This window comes from Tachysurus vachellii, chromosome 4 (genome assembly GCF_030014155.1).
Source record: "Tachysurus vachellii isolate PV-2020 chromosome 4, HZAU_Pvac_v1, whole genome shotgun sequence".
NCBI lineage: Eukaryota > Metazoa > Chordata > Actinopteri > Siluriformes > Bagridae > Tachysurus > Tachysurus vachellii.
The window spans coordinates 14221646-14248940 of NC_083463.1; the positions used below are offsets into that span (position 1 = coordinate 14221646).

Here is a 27295-nt window from a genome sequence, read left to right on the forward strand (position 1 = left end):
AATCATTAGAGCCAGCAAAGCAGTGCATGGAAAGCCATCAGATTGTAAGTAGCAATGGTAGTTAAAGTGCTAAATGATGTGATGTCACTCAATGAGCTACACCCGATGAGTCCAATTTACAACACACTAGTGAGAGCTTGCTGTCGGTAAGAGAAGTCTGAGGTCTAATTTAATGGTTTTAATCTCTATGAAATTAATTGGTAGGTTTTTATCATGTCAAAAATATCAAACCAGAGCATAGCTGCTTATGTAGTGTGTTAGTTTTTATTAATAACTGCTTTTAAAAAAAACATTAACCTAATATTTCTTTATTTTGATAAAGACAAAGTGGAACATTGTGTCTCTTCCCAAGGCCTATATCTGAGATGGATGAACACCGGGTCATTTCCCAAGAGCCTGAAACAGTTTTTAGGTAGAATGTTTACCTATTAAGTCAATTTCTAATTTATTTCTTGTAGCATTAAAGCCAGAGAGCTTTTGTTTGCTCTATGTAGTGTCTCAGGTGGTATTGCTGAGGCTCTGAGATCAGTCGCGAGATCAGACACATGGAGTCTCCTACAGACTGCATCACTCCTCAGTGTACAGGATCAAAAACCAGTTCTCACCCAGACACATTCCCCTGATCTCGTCTGTGCACAGGATGAGGACAAACGGTAAGAAAGTCAATGATCTTTAACGTTAAAGATATATTTCTAGGCTGGTTGAAGTGTAACATTGGCCTGTAGTCTAGTTTGTGTAAATGAGCCACAGCCTTGTGGTGTCCTGAATGATTTGCCTCATTACAGGCAATGTGAGAAATTGTGGTTGTTCTTAAATAAAAAGATGCACCATTGACAAAAAGCAGTGATATGAATCAAGTAGATTTATTCTTGTCAGACTAATTTTGCTTTTCCATATAAGCAAATTTTTAGTGAGGGACATGTTTGAGCCTAATGAGAGTGGATTACACATGTAAGTGGATGGGAAGCAATAAAGTATAGTTTTTGTTTGGAGGGTCAGGAAAATGAATAGGTTTACAGCTTTTATTAATTATTCTGTCCAGCTAACAAACTTTGCACTGTGCCATTGAACGTCTTGTCTCTTATTAAAGATTCATGACCGGTGCTCGGGACAACACTCAAGATGAAACATTTGAAGTGAAGTTAAAATATATCAGTGATTGTAAGTATGTTTACTTACTTATCTGTTGTTAAATACATGTGTATGTGTATTACATTTGTCAATGCTCTTGCCCTGTAGCAGTGCCTCTGTATCAGGAGTACTGGCTGAAATGTATGAAGGCAGAGTTACAGAAGGCACAACATAAAAAACTGGTAGACGTTGTGGAAGCACGGTGTCGATCTGCTGTTTCACCAATCCAATCTTGTGCATCAAGCCCTCCAGGATTGTATGTAGCACCATACACTCTTTGGCAACAGCTACCTGAAGTAAAAAGGCAACACTTGCTGCAAACGCTTACCGCCCGAGACATTCGCCATCAGGAGGTAGGTTTTTATTATAGCCATTTGTCTGTAGTTAACACCAAATGTATAAAGAGTGCTTCTTTCTTCCACAGGCCATGTTTGAACTGATTGTGTCCGAGGCTTCGTATCAGAAGAGTTTGCGAGTGGCAGTTGGACTCTTTCAGTCCTCTGTTCCGCTGAAGCAAACTTTAACACCCGTGCAGAATCATGTTTTATTTTCCAACTTGAAGGAAGTCTGCAAGGCCAGCGAGAGGTAAGGACCAACTGTAGCAGTATTTATCACACTGATACGTGTGACTCACGCTAAGATATGTGTCTACTCTTCTATTAGTTTTCTTCAGGATTTAGAGATTCGACTGGGGCAGAATGTGGTGATGACCAAGATTGGAGACATCGTACTGAAACACAAAGCAACGTTTCGTCGAGTCTATGTGCCCTATGTAACCAACATGATGTATCAGGAGACCCTTATTGCAAAACTTTTGTTAGTCGTATTTATTGATTTTACTTCAAGAATCTCTTTCATATAAACTACTGTTTAAACGGGTGGTGCTGTTGCACCTACACACACAGTATTTGTTTGTCTGATTGCTGCTTTCTGTTTTCAGACAAGAAAACAGGAAATTTGTACTGGCCTTAAAGAAGCTTGAGAAAGACCCACTTTGCCAGAGACAGACACTCAAGTCCTTTCTCATCCTTCCCTTCCAAAGGATAACAAGATTGAGGCTTATTGTAGAGGTGAGCTTTTCCAAGCCAAGGACGTTTAGGAAGTTAAAAAAAAAAAATCTCAAACACCAGGGTAGAAGAGAATGTTTGTTTTTTTGTTGATGTAGCTTTGAACACAACTTGCTAGAAGCAATATTCTTTGTCACTGGTTCAGAATATCCTTAAAAGAACTGATGAACACTCCACTGATGTTCCCAACCTAAAGGGTGCAATTGAAGCTATACGAGAGGTATGCTTTCAGTCTTCTAATTTTATTTATTCAATTATTTTTCTTAAATCAATATTACCTAAACTGCAATACTATAATTCTGGCTTTAAATATCTGGTCCTCGAATTACAGTATTGAACTTCTGGTAATATAGATTTATATAAAGTATACAGAGATCTAGATTAAATTATAGCTCTTTCACTATATAGATTTATAGGGTAATAATTTTAAATAGACTTTACAAATCTGGTCCATGAATTAATTATAAATTTATTTCTTTAGTAATGTTTACCATAGTGAGATTTGCAGTGGCCCCAGAGCTATAATGGGATCACTAACTGCAAAATAGGCGCACACCCAGTCTATCACAGCTAATTCATTATATTCTGTATCCTTTTTAGATAGTAGTGGAGTGTGACTGCAATGTCCAGCAAATGAAACAGACAGAGGAACTGGTTAGCTTGGAAAAGCTTGTGGATTTTTCCAATGTCAAGGTCGGAATTTTGCCTCTGAAATCTTTTCATGCCAGAATGTTTGGTCCACTTGTTTATATTTCTTGTCTTCCATCAGTCAGTACCTTTAATCGTAAGTGGCCGTTATCTGATTCAAGCGGGACCATTGAAAAAGTTGAAGGTCAAGAGTAGTCAGACTTCAGGCTCCATGGTCTCACGCACAGACGTCTTCCTGCACCTCTTCAATGACCTCCTGCTCCTCTCAGTCAAGAAGTATGATTGCTCTGCATTCTTCCAGAAGTATGGGATGAATGAACATTGAGACTTGTGGTTATTAGAAAATTGTCAATGTGGGGTGATGTGAGGCTGAATAATGTTACCATCCTGAAGTTGACTGTTTTCTTATGACTGCATGTGCTTTATTCCTCTTGTACAATTTTATTTACATGTAAAGAATTGACTTTTTTTTGCTAAATAACTTTTAGACTTAATGTGACGTCCTCTGTGCAAAGCCCTATATCTATATATCTGTGTATATAATCTATCTATCTATCTATCTATCTATATATATATATATATATATATATATATATATATATATATATATATATATATATATATATATAAAAAATAGAGAGAATTAAAATGTATTATTAAAATAATTTATACATGGTTGTGTATAGAATAGCATACAAGGTCAGTTACTGTGATTTGAACTGTTGCTGGCACAACTTTCAGTGCTGCTGTTCTAGAAAATTAATCAATGTCTTGCAAACTGATTTGAGAATTCAGAAACATTGTGGTATAAAGTATATAAACACATATTGGTACACGAATGCTTTTTGTTTTCTGTTTTAGTGACGTTATCAACTGAAACATTGTTCTGTTTTGACTCTTCAATTTCTCATACCCATACGTCAGTGGAAACAGATTCAGTGTGCAAGATCATGCAGCTTTTCCTGCTCATGTTCGTGTAGAGGAGTTAAAGACCAAGATGTTGGGTCTGCCACCTGATGCCTTTCTGCTCCATCTCACCCAAAACCATTTACGAGCTTCTACTGCTGTTATACTCGCTGCACAATCACGGTAAATCATACGTATTACTGATCTCAGCCTAAACCTATACAATCCAAACAAGTTAGTTGTTTCTAATGCACTGTTCTAGACAGATGTTTTCCAAGTTGTTCAGAAATTATATTGCTCAAGCAGTATATGTGTGTGCAGGATGGAAAAAGAGACGTGGCTCCAACTTTTATCTTCACAGAATGGCACCATTGGTAATACAGAGTCCAAGAATGTTTAAACATTTTTATTAAGTATAATATGTAACTTTTTTAATAGTCTTGAATAATTAAACCTGCTAGAATGACACCAATTGTGAACTTTAACTTAAACATTATTTATACTAAATAAAGTTTGACAGTGTAACAATGTCAGCTGTTCACTTTCTTTTTGTTGAAGGAAAAAAGTCAGTGTGAAAGTTCAGTGTCCATTGGATTTGTCCCATCATTGCTTCTGTTAGAAAGCTCCATTCTTGTTCAGAAGAAACTAGTCCACTCCTGCTGGGGATAAAAATAAACATGTGGACAGTGATCATTTTGAACTTTTAGAGCCATAATTTGGTGCAACAAAAATAGTCGGTGTGTGAACTTTTTCTATTGCTTTGTCTCATGTGTGTTGTGTAATGTTTTGAACCTTCACATTAATGGCTATGACTATGGGTTTACTGAATCTACTAAAATTGGGTTAAGGACTGTCTCACAACTAAAACCAGGACGGATAGTGGTGGAACATCATTTTTGAGGGAGAAATGTGATCACAGACAAATCTTGAATGATCCTAAACTCAAACTATAAAAGAAACAACAGTAATCACTGTTTCCACATGCACAAGAGGAAGGTAGCTCAGAGGATTGGGACTGAACATCAATCAGAATCAGGTTTATTTGCCAAGTCTGTTGACACACACAAGAAATTTGCTCCCAGCTGTTTGTGACTCAAAAGTACAGACATAAATAACATACTATACAAGACAATATGTAGCCTTTAGAGAACTACTTACCAGTAGGCTACTAAGGTTAAATAAAAAGGCTTCAGTTTGCTAGGGAGCATTAAGATTGTATTCTCCAAATGGTTTCTGTTTTATTTTGTTCTTCCGGTGAGCATATCAAGGGTTGAATTACAGGAGAAAATAATAAATCACCCATTTGTCATTAGTCATTGTAACTTATAAATACATCCGCAAGGATAGCTCAAAAACCTGTACGTCCGAACACTGGGAGGGATACTGTGTGATGTATCCAAGCTGCTAACAATTGTCCCCAGCTGTGACCTCCAGGTAGGTGACTGACTGGGAATTACTATCACAATGATTATCAGAGTGACTGTGTTTCAGAAGCATCAGATTTTCATTCTTCTCTGAATAAGTAATCATGTTTTTCGGTTTAAACAAAAATAAAACCCCATACATGCTCTGGTTTTAAAGTATGTACACATTGGTTTGGATGAGAATATATTGAGCTCTGTGCAGTATTACATAAGGAAGAGTTTTTATTCAAACTTGCCTGCAAAACTCCATGAATTGCCCAGGACTATGTCACTGGTTGAGGCGACATCAGGTCAAAGTCTGACAAATTCCTCGCCACCCAAACTCCTGCTGCAAACAAGCCTAGATTCACAAGAAGATTCCTAAAGAGAAACAGATTATTAAATGACATGGTGTTTTTATTATTATTACACTTTCACACACAAATTATTCGGATCCGTTTCCCAGTCAAGGTAAGGGTCTTTATATTTGGGCCTCGAGACCTATTACCCGACAGAAGAGAATCATCATATCTCCATGCATTAATAATAATAATAATAATAATAATAATAATAATAATAAACTTTATTTTGTATAGCGCCTTTAAAAGTAGCTTCTCAAAGTGCTTGACATAAAAGATGAAATTAAAATATACACATAACAGAACAGGCACTAAAACTAACCATACAAAAAGAAAAAGAAAATAAATAACAAACAAAGAAATCACATAAAAGCTGCCCTAAAAAAAGTACATTTTAAGGTGGGATTTAAAAACACCCAGGGATTCTGCATTACTAATCTCTGAGGGAAGGGAATTCCACAATTTGGGAGCCAAAGAAGAAAAAGCCCATTATTCAGTGGACAATACATTCTGTAATATAAATACAGAATCTGCTGTGCACCTTTTTTGATTGCATGTACACTGGGTTTTTTTTTTTTTTTTTGATTGATGTCAAACATGTTTTTGAATCATTATGTGGGACAAAAATTAATATACAGAATTTTTTTTTATATTTTTTCATGAGCAAAGTAAAATGTTGAAATGTCGTCATATTTATTTTAAATCTTTTTTTTATTTGGAAAGTTTCACATCCATAAATGTAAAGTGGTCTGAAGAAAAAAACATTTTCTATTTTCAGCTGGAAATTTCCCTTTTATGATGTTAGTATTTTATGATTTGAATAATATGCCATTGCATTTTGTTATCTGTTATCATTTGTTATTAGAACAATAAAATAAATAAATAAAAATCCTTATGATCGGGGTCAGGGGTCACGCTCAATAAATTAGCCAAATAGTTATTTTTGTCGTGAAGTAAACTATTTGACATTTAACCACAGACTGGATGATGTTTGTTAACACGGAGGATGTGTGTGAGCCTGTAACTACCCAACACAGCTAGCAGCTACACCACTAAACACAAGGTCATTGTCATAAACAGATGCTAGTTATATAAGTCAGTGTTGTCATGACGACGGAAGATCTCGCACGTAAACACACGGATATGTCATGAAGTAAAGGACAATAAACATTAACGTATTGTTTACCTTCTAAAGTCATTTCTGTCGGTCACAAAGCGACACGCGTTGCTGATCCACCCCACAACCCCAGGAGACGCTGCTTCGCTTTTCTTTCCTGCACCCGGCATTTTCCCTGGTGATTTCTTTTTAAAACAGATACAGAGATTAAGACAAGCAATTTCAAAAGGAAAACATTAAGAGATTGGAGACAAAAACGAACCACTGATTAGTTCTACACACCATGAGGCGAGTTTGGAACCTACGGAAACACGTTTGGGACAAAGTCTGAGCGTTTCTGCTGAACGCAATTTGGTTTGTCCCAGTGCGGCATCCTTATTTAAACGTGGGGCACTTTCTACAAGGCTGGAAATGGCCGCCACCAGGTACCGTCGTTTTCTCAAGCTGTGTGAAGTATGGCCGAGGGACGAGTCGAAAAAAGGTCGAGATTTGGGCACGTTTTTACGGCAAAAGGTGGCAAGTGCGTTCAGAGAAGGTGAAAACACACAGGTAATTGTGGGATAGCTAACTGTTTCTGGATCAGAGCAGGCATCAACAGTTATTAATGTATACAAACATGTCATCTGATGTGCAGGAGAAAGTCGAGTGTTAATCATCATCATCATCGTAATAATAATCATAATAATAATAATAATAATGATAATAATAATCATCATAATAAGCATCAAAATAATAATAATAATAATAATAATCATCATCATCATCATCATCATCATCATAGTAATAATAATAATATTAATAATAATAATAATGTTGTTCCTCTATTCAATTAAGTTCATTTTCTATATTCTATAAATGAAGTTAATTTATTTGAATAGCACTTTTAACAATTTCCCATTGTCTCAAAACAGCTTTACAGAAGTATGGAAACAGAAGAGAGAGAAAAATAAATATATACAATTAAAGTTTTTTTTGTTTGTTTAAAGTTAATTTAGTTCATTTTTATATTAAAGTTAATTAATAATTAATTTTTAAAAAGATTAACTTTAAAATAGTGTATATATCTGTCTCTAAAATAAATCTTTTCATATTCACCTAAAGCTTACATTTGTTATGTAATTAGTGCCAATAACGCTGTCATGTCTCACCATGGCTGTGATTGTACTCCTTGTCCTTAAGTGTTCATGTAAAGTTAAATGTTTCTGTGAGGTTGAAGATGTTTCTAGATTGACTTAAAGGTTACTGCTTGAGTCATATTGGGTTTTACTGGTGGATGATTGATAAATGTTTAATCTGGTTCATATTCAGGCTTTATCTGCGTCACTTAAGGATGTTTACGACTTTTTTTTTCATCATGATATAAGTGCTGTTAAGCAGGTTTTTTTCATGTGTGTCTATTCCATTGATTCTTCCAGTACATGCTGCTTCAGGAATTTTTTAGTCAAAAGTCTGTGGACACCTGACCATCACAAGCATATATCTGACTTCCCCAAGCTGTTGCCACAAAGTCGAAAGCACACAGTTGTCTAGAGCATCTTTGTATCTTTTGAAGATTTCCCTTCATTGGAACTAAACAGGCAAAACATGTTCCAGCATGACAATAGTTTGCCCAAGGTTGGAGTAAAAGTACTTAAGTGACTGGCTCTGACCCTGACCTCAACCCCATTAAACAGCGTGTGTTTGTGTAATTTGTTTTCGACATTGGGTTGTACCCTGGTTATTCTGGGATGTGCTCCACGCGCCACAGAATGCTGTGTAAAATAAGCAGCGCAGAAAGTGGACACAACGTAAAATAAAAAAAAATTGTCTGAATACTCTATATAGTATACACTCTTTTATTAAATATACTGTGTAAACAATGTGAGTTATGTAACCATGTGATGCTTTTTAAATTTATGCAACCTTTCAGGAAAAAGTATTCAAACCAGAGTTATCATAAAACAACTACCTAGTATACATATGGCAAGAAAATTTCAAAACTGAAGTGATTTAAACATTTCCTGGAGGATGTATTTTCTTCTTCTAGATCTCTGACCCAGAAAAATGTGATCAAATGTATGAAAGTCTGGTGCACATCAACAGCAACGTTTACAAAGAAAAGGTGAGTGTGAAGTGAGAAAATTAAAATGCAGCATGCAGTGGAAAATATAAAAGCAGTGGATTGTGTAATCACAAGAGTCAAGAAGAAACCATCATCAAATCTGTTTACTGTTAGGGTTTGGCTGTTCCTTTTTCAAATGCTATCATATGTTATTCTGTTTGGTTCAGCAGCTGAAATATTACTGAAGTTGTCTAAACATCACATCTTCTCCCCTGTTAACAATGGGGATACTAAGTTTGCTGTTTTAAAACTCACCCTACGATTGAGCCAGTAAAAAAGAGCACGGATTTACTTTGATCTATTATCTTCATATTCATTAATGATTAAGTGTATAGACTATAATAATGTAGATTTTTATTGCAGCATTTCAATAATCACTTAAAATGTGTGTGGATGAATATTTCTCTTTTTAGTTTCCTCGAGCAAAAGACACAAGTTTTACTGGTGTGACAGTAGAAGAGTGTCGGATGTTATTAGGAACAGGTGAGACTTGTAAGAAGTTTGGTATATGCTCTATATGACCATGTTACTTAAATACTTGACACTCTAGTCCTTAAACCAGCGGTGTCCAATCTTATCCAAAATGGGCCGGTGTGGGTGCAGGTTTTCATTCCAACCAAGCAGAAGCCACACCAGTGACTACTAAAAGCCAAGAACAACTGTTTAAACAGGTGGAATCAGGTGTGGCTTCTGCTTGGTTGGAATGACAACCTGCACCCACACCGGCCATTTGTGGATAAAATTGGACACCGCTGCCTTAAACACATAAATGTGTTTTTTTTTTTTTTTTTTTTTTTATGTAAATGGTCTATTTAACAGGGCACATTAATAGGAACACATGCTTATTCATACAAATGTCAACCAATCATGTGGCAGCAGTGCAATGCATTAAAGTCATTTAATTAAATTATGTAGTAGGGAAAAAACCTCAGTAGGTATGTTTCGAGCCAAGCATTTGTTTGTATCATTTACATTTACAGTATTTGGCAGACGCCCTTATCCAAAGCAAAGTGCTTTCGAGTCTCTATTGTTGAATACATTAACTAGGTTACAGACTTAAGATACAATGAGCCTAAACACTTCAGTTTAAAAAAAAAATCTTTTTTTAAATACACACACATCAAACAAGGAATAAAGTATTTCATTAAGTAGTAGGTCTTCAACCTTGCCAGAAGGTTTATGCACATTGTAATGTTTATTGATACAGCTCATGGAAATGCAAATTATCTATAAAATTTAACAGGTGTCGACGTAATCTTTTTTTTTTGTTTGTTTATCTGTAGCACATAGTTGTTGCATTAAAAAAAGACTGGAAAATAGTTTTGTCAAGTGAAATGGCATTCACATGTTCCAAGGAATCATGGTATGCAGTTTCATTGGACTCATTTGGAAACCTTTTATAATGGTGCTTTAATTTTTCTTTAATAGCTGTGCAAATGCGCATCACTGTAGCAAATACACTACACACTCTGGTAACCTCCATCAAGTACAGAGTGAATTAGATGGAAACAAACTAGAGACTACGGAAGTCTTAAGAGGCAATGCATTATTATATTTTTCTTTCTTGTTATGTCGGCATAACCAAAGTTGTTTTGTCGTGATAACGACTTAATTTTCTCATGATCTCTGCATAAGAACATGTTCTAGAGGCAGCAAAAGCGCAGTAACGCAGCATCACTGATGATCGCATGCGCTTTTACTTTGATCAGTAATCAAGTGATTTATAACTTCCACATAAGGGTCTGACACTTAAGAAGGAGGCTGTGATGACAATATAGTGACCCTACTGTGGTAAATATAGCCGCTATTTCTAAAAGCACAATTAAAATAACCACACGTATATTGTAGGGATGGTTCTTAGATACTTACCTTTTAATAGTTCTAAAATAGGAAAGTGAGCATCCGCAAGCTCTGAACAATAAATTAATATAAAACGATAATTTTTAATAAATATGCGACAAAACACATACAAAAAATTGACAGTATTTATGAGAATAAAGGCTTAACTTTTTAATAATCCATTTTAACAATGGGGTACATGCAGAGATTACGAGAAAATTAAGTCATCACTACAAAACAAGAAAGAAAAAGTATAATAATGCACAGCCTCTTAGGACTTCAATAGGAGACAGAATATTTAGCATTTTCGCTTTATCAATAACAGCGTACAAAGTGGATGAATACCTAGCTAGTGACTTTTGAAATGAATTGAAAATAGCGAAAATTAATTGTTTCAAAGTTGCTTTATTAATGTGCCAGTTTTACGATTTACGAGTTGTACGATTTCATTTACTGATGATCCACAAACAAAAACTGCTTTTTTTTTTTTTATTTGTATTTAAGCATTTCACATAGCTGATTATTTATTATATTATTGTATTACTAATCACTTGTAGGAAATATGCAACAGATGGATGAGGAAAAGAAAGGATTGTGGAAAACACTAATGCAGAGATTCTCCTCTAAGCCAGAAGATGCATCTGTGGAAAAGCAAGAAAAGTAGACATTTCGTACTAGCTTCACCAGAGCACAACTTCTGTTTCTGTTATAAAACTTACTCCCTTATTATTAATATATTTGAATTTGCATTTTCATTCTTATGCTGTATGTTTTATTCACATTAATGAATGACCATTCGTATTATTTCATAATTATTGACATTAACATGTCCTTAACTTGTAAACAATTAAAGATGAATTGTATTCAGTATTGTTTGCTTCAGAAAAACCTCCTGTAGCTCCACTAAATATGCATTTATGTATAATAATTAAGTTAAACATAAATGTGAGCTTATTCTTTAACTTGGCCTAAATTTGAACAAGTGCTCAGGCTTGCGTTCAACAGCCATATAGTGTAGAGTTCACTGGTTCAATCCTCTGGCAGTTTGGCTGACGCCAAAAAACACAGTATGCTAAGGTGAGATAGAGGTCTTTTCACCCTGTTTTGAGACACACCCTATCATGATGTGATAGTAAAGTTTAAGAGAGTGGTGGGTAGGTGGAGACAGACTCTATAAGGCAACTTTTTATTTATTTGGTACCAGTACAAACAGTAAAATAATTGATTGATCAATCTTTTTTACTGACAGGAAATCAAAAGAAAAATGATCTTGAGGAAAAGCTTGTTCTTTTATTTTACCAAGCTAACAAAAAATGTAAGTTAAATGTTAGTATATAATCATTGTGATTTAAGAATATTAGTCAATCAACTTCCATGATTTAATTCATATGTTCACTTGGATATGGTTGCAGGCATATTTGTGGTAACTGCATGGTAATTAAAAAAAGGGTCTAGTCTTTTTTGGTCTCAGGGTTGTCCCTCCAGATACAGTAGTTGAGTGAGGTGGCCAAGCAAAGCCAAGCCAGGTACGGAGTCATGAGAAGAGTGGCATTGCGGCTCACTGGGTACCAGGACACCATGGTCGCAGCCACTGTCCCCGTTAGCACGACAAGCTCAACGAGTGCCTGCAGGGGTTGAGGAACATCAATCAAACATGATAGAAAGTGTGTTTTGAAATAATTTTTTCCCAATGGTTTCTGTTATAATTCTCCTTTCAATTTCTCCTTACAGTCACAAGGTATAGTTAAAAAAAAGAAAGGAAAAAAAAGCATGTCCTCTTACTAGTTTGATCTTGTGTGCCCCAAAAAAGATTGGGGTCCAGGCCCAGTTCAGTGCCAGCTGCAAGCCATAGAGTCCCAATGGGACCACAGCATCTTCTGTGAAGCCTCCCAGCTCTTTATACACCAGGTATGAGCCATAACTGAAACAACAGTATTAATATAGGTATTAGTTAACAAGTAGATGAAAAATTAATTGAAAAGCTAAGGTTCTAGCTCCTTTCTCCAACAACCATTACCTCAAACAATATTGGTCCAATAAACAGCTTTCTGCAAAACCTACTAAATTATATTCCATTAAAAGCATTATTTGCAAATTATAAATTAACGGAATTGATACCGATGTACTAACCCCATGCCTGTGTATAAAGCTGTCCATACCACTCCAAAAGCAGAATTGGGTGGCCTCCATGACGGTTTGTTAAGTGAGGCATACCATGTCTTTATCTCTTTTCTTGTGATAAAGCTACCAAAGATCCCACCAACATGTGGTAGGGCAGTCAGACCCAGCATGGATGTCCACATGGCTCCAACAAAGATATCCAAGGATCAAGTTCTGTAAAAGAGACCTGTTCCTGTTTTAGGAGGTGTACCAAACCTTTAAAACATGAAGCAAATATTGTTTCCCTATTAAAAAGTTCTTAATCACATGGAGGCGATGTTAAAGCTTATTAGTCTTTCAGCATGAATAACACTAAAATTAGTTTACTTGTAGTTAATATGTAACTACAGTTAAATAAGACTGCCATAACCATCAGTGGTTACTGGTTCATAGTGCAGGATAAAGAATATGAATGTTCCTTGTAGGTCCCTGCCAGAGAGACTTCATTGCGTTCGAGTCGACTCTTTGAGCCGAATCTTTTCGGTGAACCGTCGGGAGCTCACTCGCATGTCGGAAGTGAAGTTAGAAAAAATAATGCAACCATGCATTGAATTAATATCTGACCTGTCAATCAATCTTAATTTGATGCTTTCAAAGCTTTCAGGTATTATTGCAGGAATGTTTTATTAGAAATGAATAAAAAAAATATATATATATAAAAAAGAGCACTTTCTAGGAAACGTATATTGCAAAGACATGTATGAGTTTCTGCTCTAGTATAGTATTACAATCTGATATGATTTACATGTAGAGTTTAATGTTATACAACCTCATCGAGTTACATAATGTTTACATACACAATGCTAGGCTTGGTTATGAAAGAAGGACGCAAAAAATGAACTGTTTAATCACTTGCAAAGCAATTTAAATTGTTATTATTACTTGTCTTACCGTTAAGTAATAAATGAGTTTTTGTGCCACGCGCGGTGAAAGAGTTGCTTGGGGTTAAACACGTCCTGACTTTGTAAATAAGAATACAGTGGGCGTGACCACTTACGAAACGTGAAGCCACGCCCCACGAGTTTCATAAGCTTGTAAGAGATCCAGAGGTTCAATCTGTGATATAATGCAATGTTTCGCATGTATTGTTGTGTAAGTAAGGAATAAAGCACAAATGGGTATCATGTTAAAAGGAAAATAATCCACCATCAAGTTGAGAAAGTAAAATTTAACATCACTGACTCTTTTTAACATAAATTCAGTTACAATTCAATTTAGTGGTTTAGTTCTCCACGGGGGGGGCACGGTGGCTTAGTGGTTAGCACGTTCGCCTCACACCTCCAGGGTCGGGGTTCGATTCCGCCTTGTGTGTGTGTGTGTGTGTGTGTGTGTGTGTGTGTGTGTGTGTGTGTGTGTGTGTGTGTGTGTGTGTGTGTGTGTGTGTGTGTGGAGTTTGCATGTTCTCCCCGTGCCTCGGGGGTTTCCTCCGGGTACTCCGGTTTCCTCCCCCGGTCCAAAGACATGCATGGTAGGTTTATTGGCATCTCTGGAAAAATTGTCCGTAGTGTGTGATTGCGTGAGTGAATGAGAGTGTGTGTGTTCCCTGTGATGGTTTGGCACTCAGTCCAGGGTGAATCCTGCCTTGATGCCCGATGACGCCTGAGATAGGCACAGGCTCCCTGTGACCCGAGGTAGTTCGGATAAGCGGTAGAAAATGAGAGAGAGAGAGAGTGAGTGAGTTCTCCAGTCTCCATATTTACAGATAAATGCAACAAAAACAATGGAAAATCAGAACAGTAAAAACATATTTCTACATTAACATGTTTAAATACTGTACAGTATTATTATTATTATTATTTTATTTTTATTTTTTTTAGGATTTTTATTTATTTATTTATATTTTTTTTGTGACAAAATGCCACAGAACAAAGTTTAGAAAGATGTACGTTTTTGGCCACATTTAATTGAAAGAGGATATTAAATCATGGAGCTCAGCTGAGTAATTGTTGTGACTTGTACAACAGTTAAACGCCCACTGTAGAGATTATATCTGTAGATCAGAATGAAGAGAAAGGTTGCAGAAAGGAGAAGAGCAACTTTTAGTATGAGAGTTGGTGTTTTTTCACTAGGCTAAGTAAGGCAGATTCACAGCCAGACAACTACATAGGCCTACTTTTTTTCTTAAAGGACAGTGTTTCCTAATAAATGCTTAAGGCCCACATTTTTGGTCTTTCATCTCCCAGCGCACCCGAATCTGCTGTATTGTGCTTGTAATTGCTTGGTGTGCTGGGAGCTACATTAGGACAAAAAGAACTGGGCCAGGTGGCACCTTTATCTTTTTTGGCACATCATTTGGGGTTGTTGAGGAGTGGAGGGGTTGGGTGGAGATGCTGGGGGTTGGCTGTTTCAGCAGGTCTGGTGCTTTGGTTTGTATGAATACATAACCATAGATACACACATAGTATATCACTACCTTGGGCATTTAAACTATTTCCTGTGTAATACTATTCAGGATTTACCTCTCCTATTGCTACCTTACAGATTATAGCCAGTGATACTAACTGTCAGTTTACTTGAATCTGCATCATGGTTACCTGCAGATTATATATACTATATAATGGTCTTTAAAATAGGTTATACTGAATTCCCATATATAAAGCTCTTAAAAATGATACATTATCTCTTTTAAGATTTCTATTGAACAGAATAAAAAAATGGCAAAATCTGCAATATTGTTAATTATTAATATTATTGAAAGGTAGTGAGTGCATTATTGGGGCAATCAATAAAAAAAAAACAATGTAATCAATTTAATGAAGTCTATTTAATTCAAGTCTATTTCATTTACACAACTGACCAGTTGAGGGACTTGGTGGTCCTGGGATTAAAACGTAATTAGTACTCAATGGTTCCTTTAAATTCCAGTTAAATTATTAACAGTGCAAATTACGAAGTATCTCGACAGGTACTGTGACATTGTGATTTATTATGTACTGGCTCTCTTTTAAAATTTCTTTTGAAATGAAATTTTGTTTATTTTAGAATTGTTTATTTTATTTTTTTCTATACATGTTAAAACTATTCTTTCTTTGCTACACAATATAATGTCCTGCCTGAAAAAAAGAATTTGCAACTGTAATGTTCACACACAGTGATTGTTATAATGTTATAATTATACAGTCATTAAATTATACTATTTTTCAATGGCATAAAACTATAATCACCCAAATATAATGAAATCAGTTATTGTGCATATTTACTTATCATGCACATTTGATTGCAAGTAATTGGTTCTGATAATCAAAGTACATAATCCAGATTTTATCCCAAATCAGCTTTACAGAATTACATATTTAGATCCCTAATGAGCAAACCAGAGCTGTAAAAAAAACCTTTCTGTAATTGCAAGAGGAAGAAACCAGACTAATCATGTTGATAATTATTATGCTAGTTACTCACTTTAGAGCTACACTATTGGGGCATTGATTTAAAAAAATTGTTCCATTAATCCATTTTTTTTGGAAATGCCCTGCTGTAAATACATCCTGGAAGCATATCTTAAAATTTCAGACCATGCCCACTGTAATAAGTATGCTGAGTAATAAGGACTGAGTTTTCACACTCCTTATTATAGCAGAAATGATTACAGATTACTTCTGACACTTCTGAGCTCATATGTTATACAAAGGACGGGTTGAAACAATGACTGAAAAAGCAAACAAAGAAAGATATGTTGGCAGTAGGGAGAGAATGTCTGCTTTCTGGAATCACAACATTAACTGTTGTGTTCTGACCATGTCAAATTTACCTCTTTTTAATTTTTAAAAAAACTCTACTAAAAGATTGTTTGTTTGTTTGTTTGTTTTCCTTGAAATTTGGACAGACTGACTTACTTTTTGTGGGCATCTGCTATAACACCTATCAAAATTTCAGGTGATTTTGACTGGAGAAGGTGAACTCACTCACACAATGTTACATCACCTCCATGTCTTATTTACGATCATTAAGATCTTATTGTTCACCTGCTCACGTTTTACTGTTCTAAAAAGCATAGATAGATTTAAGATTAGTGTTGATATCAACATTTTATAATCAGTTTCTTTTCCTTGTATCTGTAGTGTTTTGACATTTTGATATTTGTTTGACTTCAGTGTGTTAATCGGTCTGATATCAGATCCTTCAGGAATATACATGTTCAATGTTTCTTACCCTCAATAAACACCTTTTTTGGTTTAAACCTATAAACTCAGTTGGATGCTCTGTATTCTAGCTAGATTTCGTATGTAAACTACTTGTAGGTACCTTTGGCACTTTGTTATACCTTTTTATATTTGAAAAATAAATAAAAGATTGGACTAATATGTGTTAAAAACAGTTTTGCGAGCGTTGCAGCGTGAAGAAAACTGGGATGTTGTGTTTTGAGCGTGTTTTCAGTGGAGCAGTATGTAGGTGGACGCGCGGACGACGAGCGGTTCGCAGCGCGTCATCATGTGCCGGTGAGCGCGCGCTCCGCCTCAGCTGGTCCTCCAGCGTCTCTACCTTCTTGCCGCTCCATCAGCCATCGTTGGCTGGCTGAACTCTCACCCCGGCGCTCGGCAAATGTCAAACAGAGGCCCGTGCCGCAGAAAGGGGGCGTTGAGGGGGAAAACAACTGGCTTTCTAATCTTTTATATCAACCCAATTTTTTGTGTTTTGGACAAAACAAATGAACAGCTCACTTATAGCATTATTATAAGTGACGGAAGCAGAAGACAACCAGCAGCCCGCCTCCTGTGTGCAGCACCGCGGACTCCGCACCGCAGCTCCATCGCGCTCTGATCTCGCTGCCAAACATGTGAGTAGCGCCTGAGCGCAGCAGCTCCACGGGTTCTGCAGCAGCGTCCACATCCATAGCGGACTGGTGCTGGTGCTGATGCTGGTGCTGGTGCTGATGCTGACGCTCGGGGGATTGTTTATCATAGCGTGTGTGTGTGTCTGTGTGTATGTAGCCCGCAGAATTTCCTCCGCGGCTGTCACTAGCATCCAGCTGTAGTAGGCTTACGGTAGGACTGTGTTACTATACAGCGCTCTTTACTATACACGTTTCTCTCCGGACAGCTCGAGTTCATACATGGCTGCTGCCTGAATCGTAGTGCTCTTTTTATCTCCTACATTATTGACATTCGCGTCGGTTTATTTAAACAATAGAATGCCATTTTGAAGACAGATTGGTTGTGCATTTTCTCTGATGGTGCAGGTTTGGCTTTTCTCATCTAAGCCTTTCTCCGGCCACAGCAGCAGCGTCACAGCGCTCATTAATAGCTCGTTTAGCGCGTAACCTTGAGCTCCGATTTTCCTTATTTTTCTCTTATTTAAACCTCGGGATGAAGCTGCTGCAGGTGTCAGTCAGAGTCTCCACGTCTACACGGGAACAGGAGAAGCATGCATGTAGCATGAAAACGGTATAGCTTCTCAAAAATAGCGAAACCCAAACATGAATATTTCAGCCCATGTTTTTTTTAATATTAATATTTATAAATGGATGCTTTGCATGCACTAACACGAGATCATCTGTCAGTCCAACTGGACTAGACTATCTAATAAAGAATGCATTCGGATGCACTGGGGTTTCATCCCAAACAATTATGTACTGTGACTCAATGCCACATGAATGAAACTGGAAGGCGTGATTGCAGTTGCAGATTTGGCGCACATGAAAAGGACCTACACCTGCTACTACAATCCGTTTTGTTTGCATGATCATGCATGTTTGCACAGGCACTGTCTGTAATAGTAGTATTAGGCCTGTTTTGTGATTTTACTTCATGACTGGGGCCATATGGGCTTTATAGATTTAGAGAAGTAGGGTCAGAGGCTACTGGGACCAGGAAAGTTGGGGGAGACTTTATTATCCTTGATTCCATGTTAACATTCAGTCCTACTTCTAACACTTGGGTACTAAACTGCACTTTTCCTTGTCAGTTTAATTCTAAAAATATATATGCAGTCTATTTTTGTACCTGAAATAATTTTAATGGTTTATCCACGTTTCCAAGTGAAAGAAAGTTGTTCCCTTGAGGATACAACCCCTTCAGAAATGAAAGGATTGCCATTTCAAATCAAATCCTATCTTACAGCTTAGAAAAAAAAATAGAGATATCAAAGCTTTACTCTCCATATGTTCATTTTCTTATTATATAAATTTTAACACCTTTCAGACTAATTTGTCAGACTGATTTGCATTACTTATTTTTTAATACGATTCCAGATTGTGGCCTTAGAACTAGTCCACATGTTTGTCATTTGTCTTCTTGTTCTTGTTCTTGTTAAGTAAGCTGAAAGTCGTATTTTTCTCTGTTTTAAATATGTGATGACATATCAAATGCATGCTTTCTCATCAAACCAAATATTTTTTTTACAGAATGCAAAAACTAAAGCAAAACCTTGGAATTAGAATTTTTTTTAAGTTAATTAGTTTTGCAAACATATAAGTTACCTCCTATATATAAATGTAATGTGTTTTGCACTAAAAGCATAAAAGTATTTTGTTTAGAAGTTTTTATCTTTTGAAGGGACAAAATTTGCGGATTAATATCTTTAAATCACCTAATTGTCAAATAAAACCATATAATTTTAGCCCATATTATTATTATTATTATTATTATTATTATTATTATTATTATTATTATTATTATTATTATTATTATTTGCATTGTTGTACTTAGTTTTTGAAAACCTTGACCTAAATTATAAAAATAATTTTGGCTTGTAACTAGACTTCAGTGCCCATTTTTATTAAAATATTTTGGTGACAGGAAATAGAAACCAAAAATCTATGAATAGACCTTAAATGTGTTTTTTTAGGAGACATGTTTTGATGTCATTCCATATTTATGCTGCGTTAGAAATGGTGCCTGTTGTGTGTTTAAAGTGGCATTGGTTTTCCAGCTGTTGGAGATATAAACATCTTTCTGCAGAACTGACTGATATGTATATGTCTTTTTAGAGGGAGTGCAACTCCCTCTATAAAATCCTCTTATTATACTTATAAAATATAATTATCTTTACTGTAACATGCATTAATTAACTTTTGTATGGCATATAATAAAAAATAAAAAATGTTTTTGGACAAGTTTTGCATCTGTAAAACACAATGAGTTTAAAAGGGACAGGTACAAAACCTTTAAACAGCTCGCAGGATCTTCTAGCAGATGATGGCCTAGAGTTCCTGACAGGTGATATTTGAATATTTAGAGTTAAGCAATAAAATATACTTATTCTCAAGTGTCAGAGCCCGCACACATTTGTGAAACAGAAATGTCATGTAAAGTAATTATACCTCACATCCGCTGGGAGCCTAGGAACGTAGCACAGATTAACTTCCATTTCTGTATCTTAATCACAGCACACTTTCTGGAAAAAAGGACAAATTTCTCAGAGGAATCTCTTTTCTCGGTTTGTCAGGAGATATGAAGAGTTTGCACACTGGGACCTGCTGCTTGTTCCAGCACACCCCTGTTCCACCATGACCCCCAGCAGAGAATTCTGGGATTGACGTTAGTATCACTCCCACTGATGGCCTACACCAGGTATAGTTTCCTTTTCTCTCTGCTGTTCAAACTAAACTGGAAAAAAATGTACGTGTGTATAAGTGGCTTTAACACTGAAAACTGATGAGTATTTAACTGTTAAAGGTTTCAGCTTACCTGCTGAAGCTATGGGGAGCTGTTGGAGCTGTCTATACAGAGACGCCATTCAAGACAACCACCCCACCAAATTCAAGGTACATACAGTACTTACTAGCACACACTGTTTCATTACACTCACTCACTCACTCATTTTCTACCGCTTATCCGAACTATTCTTGGGTCACGGGGAGCCTGTGCCTATCTCAGGCGTCATCGGGCATCAAGGCTGTTTCATTACACATCCAAATAAAAAGATTAGTGTCAAAAGGCCCTGGAGATATCTTTCAGTGTTGCGTCTTGGCCTTTTATTGGCCAGAGCAAACAATTCTCTAGTGTTCATTTTCGTCGGTTTTCAGTTTCATGTATTTTGGGGAAAGGTTGGCTTAGTGGTGAAGGACGATGATCAGAAAGTAGTGGGTTAAAATAATAACATAACACATGCAGTCTCTAAACCAAGCTTTGTCCTCTCTCAATTTTAAGTGGTTTTGGCTAAAATTTTCAAATAAGCCAACATAAATAAATAAATAAGTAAAACTGTATTTTTTAGGTTGATTACAGACATGCCCATTTTCTAACACTGCCATTAAATGGCAAATGCTATTAAATGAAAAGCTTAGGCTTGAACCATAACACAGGAGTCAGAAGTGTCCAGACCTACAGGCTGCATACTACAGCATTTCTTGTAGCCCATCCTTATCAGTATTTCCTTAGTAGAGCAGTATTTTTGTAATATAATGACTGACTCCAAATCACGACATTCTTCACCAACTCTATCAGTATTCCAAAGTCAGCATTGCAAAAAAAAAAAAAAAAAAAAAATTAAGGAGATCAGTTGATGGACAGTTGATGGCATGTTTAAAAGTGGTGGGTGAGTGAAAGTATGTTTATTTAATGTCTGGTGTGAGTTCTGGTGTGAAAGTTGTCAAAGCCTTGATAGGCAGAATATGGTTTTACATCACCCCTACATTACCCAAAATAACAAGCAGAAACAAGAAGGTCAGTCATGGCCTTTGCACGAGGTACGATGTTCCACAGCTGTAAGTAAAGACTTTCTAGTGAAACATGTAGATCTTCTTGCATATTTTTAATATCTGGAAATGATATCTCTTGTAAATCTGTGAAACTTTCTGTTTCTTATATAATTCATGTTAACATTCTGCCTATATTCTTCTGCAGAACATATGCACCTATATTACTACACAAAAGACAACATTTAGCCTTAGTTTATTGCCCTTTAGTTTAGTTTATTGGAAAATGAAGCTCTACACTGCTGGACACTACAGTGACTGCTTTGTTTTTCTTTTTTATCAGGTGACAAATGTTGATGATGAAGGGAACGAGCTGGGATCGGGGACTATGGAGCTCACCCAAACAGAGCTCATCTTGCACACACGAAAACGCGATGCCATCCGGTGGCCGTACCTCTGCCTGCGCCGTTATGGCTATGATTCCAACCTGTTCTCCTTCGAGAGTGGGAGGCGTTGTCAGACAGGACAGGGTGAGTTCACCAATCCATGGAGGACTGAGCCTTTTTACTCCATCATTGAGCTGATGGATAATTAACTAACTAATTAAGAATTACACAACAACCAAAGAATTGGCTTTGTCTATGTCAGCTGAGCAATTGATCATTTATATATCCCTTAAATTTATAGACTTCATCTCAATACTATTTTCTTCTGTTTTTGAACTGATCAATTTGTGGGAGAAAGAAGCTTCTCGTATTTCTTAAAGCAGAATATATTTTCAGAAGAATTGATTGTAAAATGATTGTAATTCATTTGTAATCCGTTTTATTCTTTAGCACTCTTTAGGATAGATGCTGTCTCTTATAACTACAGTGCTATATAATGTATGTACATGATAAGTGATGAATAGCTGTAAATAACTCTTTTTATAGTAACAAGATATCATGTTAAGTTTGGTTAAAACACAGAGACCTGCATTTAGTTATTCTCCTCAGCATTCTTTACTCATAATTCTTTCTGTTCTCTTACAGGGATTTTTGCATTTAAGTGCTCTCGGGCGGAAGAGATCTTTAACCTCCTGCAGGAGCTGATGCAGTGCAACAGCATTAACGTGGTGGAGGAGCCCATGCTCATGACGCGGCCTGGCCACACACCGGAGATGGAGATGCCTCGAACCCCTCAAACACCTAACAGTAAGACACACGCAAACAGACACAGATAACAAACAGTATTAGATTTACCTACACATATGAAGGCAGCAGAAGGTCATTAAATATTTAGGATTATATAAGGCAGACCTAGCTTTACATGAACATTTCAAGGTTTATTGATCATCAGACCTCATCTAATATGAATCTTTGTTGCTTGTTAACATGTTCTATTAATATTTATTACAGATCTTTAGCTAATATTTATGCATTCCATGGCAATAACACTGTAACCCCACTGAACATACACCTCATTGTGTAGCTCCAGGGTTCCCAGTGCAGACATTTCCTAATGGATACCCAGGGTACCCCATAAGTGCAGACTCATCACAGCCCTCCCTTTCCGATGACCACAGACACAGCCTCATGGGGATGGATGACCAGGTAAGGGCAACACACACTATACACAATGCAGACACACATACAGTACATACAAAGCCTCATTGTCATAAGCAGAATTAATACCACTTCATTAATTTGAAACAAGATCATAATCTATAATCACCTTTTAGAATTTTCTTTGTTTCCTTGGCTTCATTTGAGCAAAGCATTAGCGTGTGTCTGTCATGTTTGAAAAATTAGGCAAATGTACCTTATTATGTCACAGAAGTCCTACGGTTGAAGTAAAGTTGTAATGATGTAGGAGCATGAGGATAGCAGGAGCAGAAACTAGTAGAGCGGGATAGATACCCTCTCTTATATGGGATAAGAGATGTGCGGTGGTGCAACATATGCACTTTTTTGTAAAATGCTGTAAATGTAAATGTAAATATGCAGAACTTCCTTAAAGATTGCATGAGTTCAACATATTTGTTAGCATTTACTCAGTAAACTATACCCTATTCAGCCTAAGAATGAATGAAAAATGTTATATTGTAGCTGTAAAGACTGAATTTAAAAGACTCTGACATCAAATTATATAATTTATATAAATGATATTGCTTAGCATGATACACAGTAATAGTGATATATTGATGTTAAACATACACACACACACACACACTTGTTTTTTTTTATCTGTACAGACACATACATATGTGAACACGGTAAGTATGGAGAGTGAGCTTTCAAGTCGCCACTGTGTCAGATCCCTTCCCGAGGTTTGGCCCCCCGCCTTCACTGAGGCATCCACCAAACAAAGCCAACCCAGCATGCACTGCTGCGGCATGGATGACTCCCACAAAGACCCTCAGCTCTTCCTCCAGCCAGGGGCACAGGAGGTAAAGTTCATGCTGGGTCCGACACCGGCACAACGCCACATGATGGAGCGCGACCGAGACCGGCACTCTGCTCACCCACTCCGAGCACCCGATGGCAGCTCAGAAACCGAGGGAGAAGAGGCTCCACCCCTTCACATATGCAACACGCATCCCTACCACCATTACCATCATCATCTGCACAGGCACTCCAGCATGGAGCCTTGCCCAGGAAGCCAGCTAACATATGAGAACATTAATGGTCTTCGAGGGCCACGCAGGCAAAGGCTGAGCCCCAGCAGTGCCTCCCAGTCGCAGTCTGTGGGCTCAAGCAGCAGCAGCAGCACAGCTGGAGAAACACACCCACATACACACCCGCACTCTCTGCCACTCGCGCACACAAATGCCTCCTCATTGCCTCCACAGGGCTACAGCGGGGGCCATCGGCGCTCTGCGCTGCTCAACTACGAGAACCTTCCGTCACTGCCACCAGTGTGGGAGTACCGTGCTCTTCAGCGGGATGAAGAAGAGGAGCAGGATGAAGATGAGGAAGATGATGAGTATGAGGAAGAGGAGGAGGAGGACTTTGATGAGTATGAATACTCAGAGGGGCCAGGAACCCCGAATGGATATCATCAGGAAAGTGGTGGCAGTGGTGGGATTCATCGCGATGCTCTGCAGAACTACGTCAACACCGAACAGGTGGGTAAGCACTAATAATGGACTTCAGTTCATCTAGTACGAAATGTACTACAGTAGCATTACCACACAATGTTCGATTCATACTGTATATACATTCAAATATATATATATATTGTTTTGTATTGTTATATATATATATTGTATTGTTATATATATATATATATATATATATATATATATATATATATATATATATATATATATATATATATATTTTGTTTATATATATATATATATATATAGTTTATATATATCAGTATTGTTGTTGCTGACATTTTATATATATATATATATATATATATATATATATATATATATATATATATATATATATATATATATATATAATGTCAGCAACAACAATACTGTGGTATTTATTTTTAAATACTCTATATGTATAACCAACATGCATCAAAGACAGGAAGTGTTTTTTGTATCCAAAGGGTGTTTATTTTAAAGTATGTAATTAATATGCTCACATATTTTATAGAATATTGTAATATTAAAATAATTTAAAAGTAGAATATTAAAAAACAATACCAAATGTGCAAAACACATGTGCAAATGTGCAAAAAAAACTTTTTTTTTAAAAAAAAAACAATCTTTTGATGTTTTGAAATCCATTTTTGTCCTTTTTGCTCCTGTGGAAACAGACACACATAATTCCTCAGCATGTTCGGGAATCATCCTGAAAACGACTCTCACACCCAAATGACCTGAACATAATCTATTTTTTAATGCTAGTATATATATTATAATTAGAATTATAAAATATTATACACACACACACACACACACACACACACACTTTTGAATGTGCTTAACCATGTATTCTTTTCCCAGCAGATCCAGCCTCCAACTCATCTGCATCATGCGTGCCCTCCTCATCCTCAGCCCTCTGAGAGGGGTGGTCGAGTTTTCAGTTTTGATTTCCGCCGGCATCGGGCGGGGCGTGGCACAGTTGGCAGTGCAGCCTGTGAGCAGCATGGCCGCCACCTGCCCCCTCCACCCTCACGCCAGCTCAACTACATCCAGGTGGACTTGGAGGCTGGAGCCTCGAGTTGCCCAGGACACGGAGGGGGCGGCTCCCAAGTGCCACAGAGACCGCCTCCAATGAAGCGCGGCATGGCTGCTGCCCCAGTTATGCCTCCATCCCGTCGCGGTGAGTGTTATGCTGTGATCGACCTGCAGAAAACCGCAGCCATGTCCAATCTGCAGAAAGCCCTGCCTCGTGATGATGGCACGTCTCGAAAGACCCGCCACAACAGCACCGACCTGCCTCTGTGAGACAAAATGAGTGTTAAAGAGTGAGGAAAAAAAGAATGTTATGGATAAGACTAAAAACAAAGGAGCTCTGTGGTGTTATTGTCCTCTCACCATTCAGTTGGAGTTTCCATCCTTACACTCATATTTTCAACACATTTGCACTTATACCAGCTATTTCTTGTGAATACAATAAGGCAAAACTGAATATACCAGCTGTATGTGATAGAAATTCATGCAATTTTTAAAGGTGGTCCATAACTGAATTTGGTGCCCTGTGACCATCGAATTGTAATCAAGCCCATCTTACTAAACTGAGCCTCACAGTTATACCTTTACAGGTTTACAAGAAAAGGTGTTAAAAATTATCTAAAAGGAAATATCGGATTCCAGATCAGATCTGAAGCTGCTCTGTAAACCGCTGTATTTTCAGCGTACATACGAGAGTACTAGATATTTAAAAGCTTGTTTATTAACAGCAGTTTTACTCCTCCCTCTGGTCTATCATTAACTTTTATAGTATGTTACATACATCCTAAAACATAAAACGTTTCCATGTTTTTTGTTAAAAAATTAAATTTTCATTACAATTAATTTAACATTAAATACAATTTAGAAGGTTCTTTGTGTCTGAAAGTACAGATTAGGAAAGCGTAAAAGACATTAGTCTAAGAGATTACAGTCTGATTGCTGTTCCCACCACCCCAAAGTAATCACTTACCTGAAATTCACATTCAAGTGTTAATTAAGTGCAAATCCAAGAGTCTGTATTTATGTAAATCTCTGTTTTGGAAAAACTGTGCAAAGCATCATAGCCATGCATATGCAGAAGGAAGGACTTTCATTATTTTTTTATAAAAAAAAAAGTCATTCCATGAGCCTTAATTAGGCAAACCTTATTTATATTAATTTATTTAATTTATATTATGCATATTTATGCATCTATGGATTTGTTTCATTTTGTTATTTGGCTCTTAGAAATAAGAGTAGAGAACATATATGTCAGTGAAATTAACTGTCTTCTAAAGATAGCATAGGCGATGAGGAAGATGATAGAATTTAGCTTTGTTACATGTCATGTCATTGTTCTATTGTTTTTCTAAAATTTTCATGTCAAACTAGACTATTTTAGTGACATATTGTGCCAAACAGATGAATATAATACTGAATCATGTGCCAACGGTGTATATGGAGTCTGAGGGCTAACTATCAACAACAGCTGAAAATAAAATACAGCTGTACTCACTACACAAAGATCATAAGCTATCCAGGGCTAAAATGTTGATGATGTGAACATTGCCTCCCATTTATACATGCCGAGTCAGGATTTCCAGTTTTTACTTCATATGAATTGAATTAAATCTGGATGTTTCGTTGTTAGTAGCAGAATTCCAGGCAGGGTTCATGTTTGTCTGTTCCACCTATATTAACAGGTAGCCTGCTGTACATGTTGCCTTGCAGTTATATACTGTGACAAAGACTAATATGAATGATGACTTAAATTCTGCAATTACCAGATGTTCATATACACAAGGGTTACAGCTTCAAAAATTTTGTTAGGAAAGTGTTTTGGGTGGTTCAAATGAGACTAATCCAATAGTAAAACAGATGTTCAACCAA

The 27295-nt window shown here is 36.8% G+C and overlaps 5 protein-coding genes across 11 annotated transcripts; 3 read left to right on the forward strand and 2 right to left on the reverse strand.

Moving 5' to 3' along the window:
- The first annotated feature begins 8 nt into the window (after positions 1-8).
- On the forward strand, positions 9-4210 carry si:ch73-15b2.5 (rho guanine nucleotide exchange factor 19). 3 transcript variants are annotated; one of them, XM_060867875.1, is made up of 13 exons: positions 9-146; positions 323-412; positions 495-653; positions 1091-1161; positions 1240-1484; positions 1556-1716; positions 1795-1947; positions 2072-2201; positions 2344-2418; positions 2799-2891; positions 2968-3122; positions 3771-3935; positions 4074-4210. In XM_060867875.1, exons 1-13 carry the CDS (start codon positions 55-57, stop codon positions 4150-4152), a joined length of 1668 nt encoding a protein of 555 aa, XP_060723858.1. In that variant the 5' UTR covers positions 9-54; the 3' UTR covers positions 4153-4210. The 3 variants fall into 3 exon arrangements, with proteins under 3 accessions (XP_060723858.1, XP_060723859.1, XP_060723860.1); XM_060867876.1 differs by having other exon boundaries at positions 40-146; positions 353-412; XM_060867877.1 differs by lacking the exon at positions 9-146 and adding an exon at positions 156-200.
- On the reverse strand, positions 4144-6995 carry tomm6 (translocase of outer mitochondrial membrane 6 homolog (yeast)). Of its 2 annotated transcripts, none has more exons than XM_060867884.1 (4): positions 6914-6995; positions 6701-6816; positions 5413-5536; positions 4144-4408 (listed from the first exon to the last, which is right to left on the reverse strand). In XM_060867884.1, the coding sequence occupies exons 1-3, from the start codon at positions 6914-6916 to the stop codon at positions 5440-5442; spliced, it is 216 nt and encodes a 71-aa protein (XP_060723867.1). In that variant the 5' UTR covers positions 6917-6995; the 3' UTR covers positions 4144-4408; positions 5413-5439. The 2 variants fall into 2 exon arrangements, with proteins under 2 accessions (XP_060723867.1, XP_060723868.1); XM_060867885.1 differs by having other exon boundaries at positions 6894-6916.
- On the forward strand, positions 6992-11459 carry LOC132844436 (ubiquinol-cytochrome-c reductase complex assembly factor 2). The gene is made up of 4 exons (XM_060867883.1): positions 6992-7180; positions 8658-8732; positions 9146-9215; positions 11129-11459. Exons 1-4 carry the CDS (start codon positions 7043-7045, stop codon positions 11233-11235), a joined length of 390 nt encoding a protein of 129 aa, XP_060723866.1. The 5' UTR covers positions 6992-7042; the 3' UTR covers positions 11236-11459.
- Positions 11460-11743: 284 nt separating this feature from the next.
- tspo (translocator protein) lies at positions 11744-13721 on the reverse strand. Of its 2 annotated transcripts, none has more exons than XM_060867881.1 (4): positions 13623-13721; positions 12702-12905; positions 12354-12492; positions 11744-12196 (listed from the first exon to the last, which is right to left on the reverse strand). In XM_060867881.1, exons 2-4 carry the CDS (start codon positions 12872-12874, stop codon positions 12023-12025), a joined length of 486 nt encoding a protein of 161 aa, XP_060723864.1. In that variant the 5' UTR covers positions 12875-12905; positions 13623-13721; the 3' UTR covers positions 11744-12022. The 2 variants fall into 2 exon arrangements, with proteins under 2 accessions (XP_060723864.1, XP_060723865.1); XM_060867882.1 differs by having other exon boundaries at positions 12702-12918; positions 13623-13706.
- Positions 13722-17249: 3528 nt separating this feature from the next.
- frs3 (fibroblast growth factor receptor substrate 3) lies at positions 17250-26221 on the forward strand. 3 transcript variants are annotated; one of them, XM_060867896.1, is made up of 8 exons: positions 17250-17505; positions 20056-20239; positions 20345-20433; positions 21650-21836; positions 22338-22499; positions 22777-22898; positions 23540-24412; positions 25256-26221. In XM_060867896.1, the coding sequence occupies exons 3-8, from the start codon at positions 20368-20370 to the stop codon at positions 25697-25699; spliced, it is 1854 nt and encodes a 617-aa protein (XP_060723879.1). In that variant the 5' UTR covers positions 17250-17505; positions 20056-20239; positions 20345-20367; the 3' UTR covers positions 25700-26221. The 3 variants fall into 3 exon arrangements, with proteins under 3 accessions (XP_060723879.1, XP_060723877.1, XP_060723880.1); XM_060867894.1 differs by having other exon boundaries at positions 20115-20239; XM_060867897.1 differs by having other exon boundaries at positions 20115-20239; positions 25259-26221.
- The last annotated feature ends 1074 nt before the right edge of the window (positions 26222-27295 follow it).